At 36.7% G+C, this 10,083-nt stretch overlaps 1 protein-coding gene across 1 annotated transcript; it reads right to left on the bottom strand.

Moving 5' to 3' along the window:
- Window positions 1-618: 618 nt before the first annotated feature.
- LOC133857149 (phospholipid:diacylglycerol acyltransferase 1-like) lies at window positions 619-8,815 on the bottom strand. The gene is made up of 7 exons (XM_062292284.1): window positions 7,853-8,815; window positions 5,840-6,062; window positions 5,381-5,664; window positions 4,272-4,596; window positions 2,997-3,256; window positions 1,969-2,461; window positions 619-943 (listed from the first exon to the last, which is right to left on the bottom strand). Exons 1-6 carry the CDS (start codon window positions 8,287-8,289, stop codon window positions 1,978-1,980), a joined length of 2,013 nt encoding a protein of 670 aa, XP_062148268.1. The 5' UTR covers window positions 8,290-8,815; the 3' UTR covers window positions 619-943; window positions 1,969-1,977.
- Between the last annotated feature and the right edge of the window lie 1,268 nt (window positions 8,816-10,083).

The raw sequence follows: 10,083 nt of genomic DNA, 5'->3' as shown, positions 1-10,083 counted from the left end.
GAGTATTGCTATCTAAATAAAACACAACAGGAGATCGAGCTACAAACAAGACAAATCTCGGAAGCTATTCTAATCTAAGACACTTGACCCACAGGGGGGGACTTCAAATATGCAGATGTAAGAGTATGCCCGTTTGTGCCTTGGAGTGGGCCTAAAGAGAGTATTGCTATCTAAATAAAACACGATAAGAGATCAAGCCACAAACAGGACAAATCGCAGAAGCTGTTCTAATCTAAGACACGAGAGAGAGAGAGAGAGAGAGAGAGAGAGAGAGAATATTTTACGAAAGAGATATGACAAGTACTCCTGAAGTTACTCCCACAGCCCTACTCCTCTTTACGAAAATCAGAAGCATAAAACATTTTATGCCAGATTAGTTAATCAGCCTAACAGCCAGCAAATCTGTGTCTTAAACATTTTAGGCTTCTAAGTTCATCATGTGAATCAGTCCATTTTTTCTTAAAACAAACCAGAATATTTTCAGGCGCAGGACTCGACCCAATGTCATATCTAAAATATGAAAAAGGTCAAGTCTCAAGCAGGTACACACACACTGACACACACGTGTACACAGAGAGAGAGAGAGAGAGAGAGAGAGAGAGAGAGAGAGAGAGAGAGTTACAAAGTAACAGACACTAATTAATAACAAATGCTATTGACAAAAATAAAATAATTAAATGACTATCCAAAATTTCGGGCAACTATGAACTGCATAAGTTAGGTGCACCTAAAGTAGTAGGGAGCCCGGTGTAATGTGGGATATCAATTCATAAACCAGATTCAGCGCTTAAATACAACATAAATCTGGGATGCATTTAGTTCGGCAACCAGCACCTCAATTCTTAGGCGCTTCATGTGAGCGAAAACGAGCACTCCCCAGTCACAACCGCGGGCAATAGGTAGTTCATCAGGTGTCTTCAAGCATTTACTAAAAGCAAGTATACTGAAACAAGGATGGGAAGAAAGTTAAGACAAAAACATAGCATCGAGGCAAAAATATAAAAGAAGAGTATGAATATATAGAAAAACAAATTCCAGGAGATTGTAGAATCGAAGATTTAACACTGGAGGACAGGAATGACAATGGCGGTAAATTAACTCAACATATTGATGAGAAATGCTACACTACCCAAATTTTTTTCTTCAAAAGTTGGTTCCCAAGTGATGTGTCACCATCCCATGAGTTTTATTGTTTTGAAAGATGTGTCACCATCTCATGGGAACCAACTTTTGAAGAAAAATTTGGGAAGTGTAGCACTGTGCCCTGGTTCTTATAAGTCAACCGTGATTGCTGAATTACAGAAAAAGTAAGACTTACTAAGATGACCAAACAAATAAAAACCGATAGGTAGGAACTTGGGATAAGGTTCACTTCAGGTTGAATTATTACAAGAAATACAAAAAGTTGGACTTGATACATGTTTGTGTTTTATGGAACCATAAGTGTATCTAAATACTTGGGCCACTTCACAAATTTCCAAATTTCAACCAAGAGAAGGCATAAAATTAATGGCTTATAATACTTTAAGCAAGAAAAAGGGGAAATGCGCAAAATCTAATCTCTCAAGCTTTAAGTATCAATAAGTTGCATTCAACAATATATTACGGATACGTTTGGGATTGCGATTTCGTAGACAATAAGTGTTATTTTAAACCAAATCGCAGAACATAAATCGTTTGGGAACTGCGTTTTTAAAAATTGCAATTTAAAAACGCAGAAAATCTGCTTTTTCAAATCGCAGGTAATATGATGCTTTTTTGAAAACGCAGAATTTTAAAGGCTAATTTGCGATTTTAAAGGCAAAATTGCGATTTTGTCAAAAGCATAATTGTGTTTTTAAAAATCATTTTTTCAAATCGTACATTTTAAAATCGTTATTTTAAATCGCACTTTTTGAAATTGCAAACCCAAACGGACCCTCCATCAGACATTCGATATAATGTTATCAATAAGCTTTAGATACGCACCATATAAGTCTATAGCCGTAAATTGATCTTTTCAGACCATTTGAAAATATCAGAGTAAACTCGGTCGCCACCCAAGTCCTCTCCAGTAGCCCCCGCTGCTACTCTTATAATATCTTCAATCAATGCAAAATTACCCATTATATCAACATGAGCACCACTTTGGGTGCCACGACCCTCTAGAAGATTAGCTGGAGGCGCATGATCATACTCTCTTACGAAAGTACGAATGCCTGAAGGGTTGAATCGGGTTTTTCCACGCCAAGCTTTTGCACAAATGAAACCTGAACTTAAAACAGGAACAGTTTCATCTCCATCAACAGAAAAAACTCCACCTTTTAGACAAGACTCCTCACTTCCACCCTCTGCTGAGGTATCTATCTGAAAAGGAATGTAGCATTCGCCAGCAGGAGTTAACTTGTACACATATGCTCTTTCTGTAGGGACTCCAACACCATACATAGTGTAGATTTCCATGTCTGAAGCATTTGGTAATCTGCAAAGGCAGAGTAACAGAAGTTTAAGCAGTGCTACTAAGGGCTAATTTACCAACCTAGAACAACAAATTGCCGAGATAAATAAAGACGAAACAAATCATGAAGACCATTTTAAGATCAATAAGAGACACTTTCCAACCGCTGAGACCTATCACATAGATGTCTATTTTCTTTAGTAACTACAACATGAAGATGGATTTCAAATCTGAGCTTCTGTACCACACAGATGTGGCTTTTTCAACCTAGACTAGGTGGCATCATGGCCTGACGTGTATAAACATGTAAATACATATGTATGTACGTGTACGTATGTGCATGCATGTACATATTTACACACACACAATAGAGAATGATGCACGCTTGGCTAGTTAAAAGCTTCGACATTGGGCAGTTACATTAATGCGTTCTTTTTGTACAATTTGATAGGGCATCATCAACAGCATTTAAAGGAGGAAAGTAATTATTATGCCTAGTTCAATTCATCATTCATATGAAACAACTGTAAGAACAACAAAGAAAAGTTGAAAAACTCACTTTGTTTCTAAGGGATTTGACCAATATTTGTAATGTTCATATTTAGGGTCATCCAAATTGTCAGCAATTCCGTATGAAAAATGAGCATCTCCACGCGCCATCAACTTGGGGGCAACATAACGAAGCAGATCCAAAATCGATCCAGCTGTGTAAAGTTTGTAATCTGCGACAGCTTTGACACCCTCAATACCCATTTCATGGTACTCTGTCCATACATCACACTTGGTTGCATTTGTAAAGTTATTGCCCTTGGCAGCACCCTGTTGGTCAATGAGCAGCAATACACTTCACACAAATAATAATTGCTAGTGCAGGTAGCAAATGCCTCAAATCAGTAAGCATCTCAAAAACAAATCTGGGATAATTCAGCTAGTATAAAAATGTAGTTCAGACATAAAACCAAACTTTGATTATAGGAAATCAGCCATTATTAGAGTGCAGTAGATGGCACTCCGCCCTTCATATGATTGGTTGAGCATTCTAGCAAGTAATATATGACAACTTCTACAGGCTTGCATTTGATATAACAAAAACAAAGAATCATGCTTCCACACAAAATCTAAGGGAAAAAAAAATGCAGCACTTTCGTTTTTGCATAATCTTTTTGATAAGTATAAATATTTTTTTTTTGATAAGTCGTTTTTGCATAATCTTGCAAAGCAGAAGCATTGAGATCAAAATCACCACCATGCAAAATGCAAGAAACCCTCCCATTATATCTGCAATGGGACTAGTAGCTTTGCATACAGACTGACTGAAAATACTATATAAATTATATGTTACCATATGAGCCATGAATTATATTACGGCTCATCAATCAGATTTCTGAAAGAACAGTTCAAGAAATAAGTGATCCCTTTTCTCACTACCAGTTGATCTCCAGATATGCTCGTGTTCTTCCATCAACTAAGTTATCTTCTTCTTGATTCTTGTTGTGAAATTGATTAAAGAAAAAATTATTCTTATGTATTCCTTTAATTCATGTGTAATAAATTGCTACAATATGATATTTTTATTACTTATCTATATTTTATATTCATTTTTCTTTTTCCCTTTTTATTAAAAATCCTTTTCTTTTCCTTCAAATGTATAAAGTCAATAGCATAACGTTTTGCAGGTTGAAGAAAAAAATACTCTTTGAAAGGTTTGTACTTTCACAAATAGAAACACACATATGTGCACGCGCGCACACAAACACACACACGGATGATCTATTTATGATCAATGGAATGGGCTTTAACTTAACAGTAGCCAAACAGAAATTCAGAACATTACCTTGAAATCCATCCTATCAATCTCGTCGGAATGTATCTCAGCTAGATCTTTCCCAAATGATATTATCCTCCCATAATTTACCCTCTTTGTAGAACCCAGAGTCCCATTCTCATTTTCGTCTGCAGTGCGGGTATCATTATTCTTGAGCTTCTTTGCACTACAGTTAAAGTACTCTTCAGGTGACCAATCAAGGCCACCCCAGATAGTATCCCCACCTTTTGGTATCATTGACATGGTTGAATCCCATGTACGGGTCATCCGCATCATATGTTGTAGAGTTTGAAGACCAAAAACGTCTTTATCAAAAACACCTGGTGCGAAAGCCCTGTTTAAGGATTAGCAGTTCATCAATTAACCAAACACAGATATGAAAACATGCATGGATGTTTGGCGTCTGGAAGTAAATTTAGGTGTTCAGGTAAATGATATTTGAACACAGAGTTTACCCAAAGATGCATGGGCATTCTTGGAGAGCATGATGGCATTATTTTGAGCTGGGAAGTAAAAGCTTAAACAACAAAAATCCTAAACATCAGAGAAACAACGTTTTGAGTAAATGAACAAGGATTCCTCGAGAAAGTACATTGCAAATCAAAGACTAAGAAGAAAATTCTTGAACTCCTTTTTCTTCTTTTTAATTTCTTGATTGAGTGAATTTTATATTGCAACTTTTAAGGGATCTCTCGTACATACCCCATGTAGTTGAGTGTCTCTTGTTAGTAATAAAATTAATTCTTGTATATGGAAAAAGGCTACTAGAAGCAAACTGAAACAGAACATTCGGACATTTCTGCTTTGGAGTAATCTCTATGGCATACATGAAGAATTGCATGGAAATGGAATGATTCCCTTTGTTCTCTTAGCATTGACAGCATAGACCCATCAGCTAGATTGAAGTCATCATGAAATTGATGACTTCTTCATCCATTAGGACCAGCACTAAATTCATACTAAAAGAAATTGATGCACCTGATTTCCTTGAAATGATCCTATACATGCTACAAAACATTCTTTTCTTCTGCAGTGATTCTGAAATTGGTGTGATTAAGACAATCAATGACAAGATAATGACCTAGTCCTACTCAAATCATACTAGTTACGATATAAACCTGGCAACAGCTATATCCTTGGCTTCAATCGAGAAAAGTCCTGCGACTGCTTTTGGAACACCAAGAAAGGGTGCACCAATGTTCATAACCGCTTTTATATGCTTGGCACACCAATCTGACCCTCCACCACCACCCATTGGAGCTGGTGCCTCAACCCATTTCATGAAATGCAGAAAGTACAAAACACCCATTGAGTGTGGCAGAACAACCACCTTGTTCCCACCATTTGTAGCTACCAAGAGTTCTATATTACTTTTTATCCTGCTTAGAGTTTGGTCTCTGACCTGATCAATCCAATTAGGCAGAAAATGACAAACTGATTTAAGATAGTAACATATGCTATACTACAAGTTAATAACAGAAAATTCAGCCAAATAGTTAAGTAATGAAATTTCACCAATGCAAGATGATTTGGTGGACTAACTCTAGGAAAAATTAATTCCTAATTGAAGATTATACCTCTGTGTTTTGAAATGATAATCTCCAATCATATGCAGCCATATACATAGTTTTCTCCTCATATCCAATGCGAGCCAAATTGGCAATTAAGACTGCCCAGACAAAATAACCTGGTGCAAAGTAATCAGCTGCCACAAGTCCAGATACAGGCCTGACTCTTATACCAGAAGGGTCCAGTCCAGTTTCATTATCCAGCGACATGTGCTCAGCCCAGCATAATGGTCTGCAGAGAATATACAGAAACAAGGAGGGAAACACCCCCTGAAAGAGTGAATTCCACCACCAATCATTGTAAAACTTGTAACAAATTGGGAGCTAACTCTCACAAACAGTAAGCATATAGGCAAATTTGGCATGATCAAATCCTACCCGCTGTTAATAATCAAAAACAGATACATATGGTCAATTTAACATATATAACAAGAATAAATCAATATAAGGTGTAGTTAGTGTACATTCATTTATCTTTAATTACTTTCCTGTGCTTTGCCAAAAAATATTCATTTCTTATTAAAAATTAAAAGTATAAATTAAATTAGCAGGTACGCAGGGAGAATTATGGTTCATTGATCATCAAATTCTACCCACTCAAACCGTATTTTTAAAAGGATACAATATTTTGCCTACAAAATCTCTCATATAATGTAACTCCTATGTGTCAGAAGAAGCAAGAAAGAAAAGTGCTCTTAAGTCAATTTTTTGTATGGATACAGGAAACCTATTAACTATGTGGAACAATCCATGCCTATATCAGAAAGAATGAAAAAGGGTGGAAGCACAGAATTCACAAGTCCTGAGTGTTGATAATAAATCCAACTCAAGCAGAAAGACCACAAAATATTCAATAAAGGCTTAAAATTGGTTAAATTGGGTTGGCAGAATTAAGAATTAGAGATTTGAGATAACACACGATAACTTCCTAAAGATCATCTTCATCTAACATGTAATTGGTTTTTGGAGATAAACTTTTGGTAATTATTGAGAACAAAATGCAATACTCAGTCGACCCTATTGTAGTTTAATGTTCTGAACAGCTTTGCTGTACAGAGCAGATGACAACAAAAGACATCTCTACTGGACTATCATTATATAATCACCTCATAGCCAATCTTATGTTAAAGATATTATATAGAAACTACCGTTTACAACGCCCCCTGGTTCAAACATTATTAAAATTTCTGTCAGCAGCAAAGTACTTTTTTTCAGACATTTATCGAACATTATTAACATAAGTCAGATTCCAAGAACCTCTCCATTATGATTTCCACTATAAGCCAAGAACCATATGACATGAAGTTTTGCATTCTTGCTACAACCCAATTAACACTTAAGTAAACTTTCCTCAAATGTCATGCTCCAAAAGATTTTCTCATACCAATATGCAACATACGATTCAATTTGCTACCGCTTCATCTTCTAGACCACACTTATTTACCACCACAGAGGGTCGATTCCAAAAGCATCAATTACTCAACAAAAAAAAACCCAATACCATCCATTCCCAATTCCATGAAAGGAAATGGTATTGCTTCATCTTCAAGATCACACTTATTTACCACCAAAGGAAGATGATTCCACAAGCTTCAATTACTCCAAAAAAAAAAAAAAAAAAACACCACCCAATACTATCCATTCCCAATCCCATGAAAGGAAATGGTACTGCCTAAACCCTATAAACAAACATAGTATTGCCTAAACCCTATAAATCATCATAGGTTTCTTCCTTACGAAAAAAGGGACCATAAATAAACAATCAAACACTTTGCTCACATGGGTCTCACCCAAGTGACCCAACAACCGCTCCACTCCCTCACCCGTAGCTTTGTGACTAAGCAAAACACACATAAAGAACTTTTGCTTGAGCATTACTAAAGAAAACCCAAAATCCAAAAGACAAAAAGTGCTTTTCTTTTCTTTTTTTTCTGAACAAGACCAAGAGTACAACCAAAAACCCAAATTGCTCATCACGAAGCACCAGAATTTATGCGCAGTAGAGACCCCAAAAGCCAATACCTTCTGTACAATTCCCCGAAAGTCCCACCCCAGAGCCTCTTCCTGAACAAGCCCTCGGCGCACTGGTGGCCCTCCCACAGCTCGAGCCCGCCGGTGACGATTCCGGGCACGAACACCACTGGGTGCATCGCCGTCAGACCCTCCTTCTTCAGCTTCACGCCCGGCGGGTCCGGCAACGGACCCGTTATCGCCTCCGTCACGTACTGAGGAAACGACGCCGGCATTGCGCTGAACAGGAACAGCAAGAACCACCACACCGAGCATACGCACCCAATCAACCAGTAACACGTGTCCACGCACGACCATCTCTTCGGCCTGAGCTTCGGCCTCGGTTTCGTCTTCTTGTCGTGGATGTCGTCGTTCTCGGTGTCGATGTCGATGTCGTGAGGCTTTGCGTTTGGGCGCTCCGTGGCCTTTCTGCGCCGCAGAAACGACATCGTTTACGGGTGCTGGGTTTCAAAAGGTCGGAGTGGGCATTAATGGAGTCTGAGCTGGTGTAGTGCTCGGCGAAGTACCTGATCCGAACCCAAACCCTGAGTTTTGTTGGTGTGTGTGGTGATTCTTTCCAGAAGGATAATATGATTGGGTTACCGTAACCGTCACTGACCGGAGAGAAGGCTTTCTTGGCGAGTGAGAGGTGGAGGCACGGGATTGGCAGTGTTTCCCTATGGGCGTTTTTTGGCTCATATTCGGGCGGCTGGAGCTTCAGATCTGACGTGGGAGTATGAAAATACTAAAACGAGTGGTCTGCCCATCAGAGGGCGTGGCGTAGATCTCGGGGATGATCGAGCGGTGGGGAGGTTGACTTTGCGTGACCTTTGTTGAAGCAGTGGATTAGAGCGGTGTACTTGAATGCCTTTGGCGGTTTTGGTTTGTCTTTTTTAGGTAGAGCTTTCCGGTGGTTTTCTCCATTGGCAGCCAAAAAGCTGCTAAATGGGGTGCCTGTCAGAACTCAGAAACTGCCTTTACATTGTTCTAGAAAAGATAAAAGGAAAAGAGACAAAATATTATTATTCTAAAAAATAACTACGATTTTAAATCGAATCTAGAAAATGTAAGTTTGAGAATGAATTTTCAAAAAATTGTGATTTAAAAAGGTTAAAATATATATATACATGTTTTCAAATTATAAGTAATATGATTTTCTTTAGTAAAAAAATTGTTATAAATCGTTCTGTTTTACATTATACAGTTTTTTTTTTTTTTTTTTTTTTTTTAAAATTATAAAATTGCTGGATCAAGCACACTTTTTAACAATATAAAGGAGATTACGGATAGACCAAAAGAACTAGCATAAATTCATTTTGCGAGATTCTGAACAACTATGTTGGCATTTTGTGCATTTTTTTTTTTTTAAAAAAAAAAAAGGAAATATATCATAGCAGGGACAAAACTAGGATTTTGGATGTGAATGGACGAAATTAATATATATATATATATATATATAAGCTTGGGCCTTGGGCCTTTTGGTAGGTAGGTCGGTGAAAGTAGTTCTCAGACGTGCATGTTTTCTTCTACAATATTGGAGGCCAACCACAATTAGTTCACATTTTTTATCCCTTAAAAAAAATATTGAATTTGTCTTGATTCTCTAAAAAAAATTATAAGAGATTCTATTGAGCTTTTTTAACGGGCCATATTTAATTATATTATCTTTCTCTTTCTCTTTCTCTTTCTCTTTCTCATTAAAATTTTAGAATTAAATTTAGACTATTTGGAATAACTACAAGAAATCTCTTCAAACTTTTTTTTACAGCATTTAAGCTAAATTAAAATAATATATATATATATATATATATATACTATATTTTTATCTTATAGAAATTTTACAAATTTATATTGTCTTCTTTAGAAAAAAGGGTATGCAGCAATTTAAACTTTGCTCTTTACTTAAGCTTACATGGTACCTTACTAATATATCAATCTTTGCATATACTTGTGAATTTTGATAGATATGTGATAATATGAATGTTATAAAATATTTAATTCCTATTTCAAATTATGTTTATCATATTTTATGTCCATAGTAGAAACATAGTATATAAAGAGAAAAAATAAATAAAAAAAATTGTCATTGCATTTAATTCAGCCCCTTCAAGCATGAATTCCTCGCTCTGTCACTAGTGGCAGTCCCAACCAACCTTAATGCTAGAATATTTGATATTATTCTCTCTGGTTTATTGTCATTTCTATTAAGGTTTATTCCCTACCTTATTTAGTTGAAAAATGTT

Source organism: Alnus glutinosa, chromosome 14 (assembly GCF_958979055.1).
Source record: "Alnus glutinosa chromosome 14, dhAlnGlut1.1, whole genome shotgun sequence".
NCBI classification, from domain to species: Eukaryota; Viridiplantae; Streptophyta; class Magnoliopsida; order Fagales; family Betulaceae; genus Alnus; species Alnus glutinosa.
Note: the sequence above shows the minus strand (reverse complement) of the source record. Positions and strands in the feature narration are given on the sequence as shown.

Bases quoted from the DNA above. Each gene is read 5' to 3' on its own strand.
- LOC133857149 (XM_062292284.1), bottom strand. From the start codon at position 8,289: ATGTCGTTTCTGCGGCGCAGAAAGGCCACGGAGCGCCCAAACGCAAAG. The intron at 6,063-7,852 runs GTATTGGCTTTT...TATTCTCTGCAG, and splicing joins TTCGGGGAATTGTACAGAAG to ACCATTATGCTGGGCTGAGC. The intron at 5,665-5,839 runs GTATAATCTTCA...TGGATTGATCAG, and splicing joins TATCATTTCAAAACACAGAG to GTCAGAGACCAAACTCTAAG.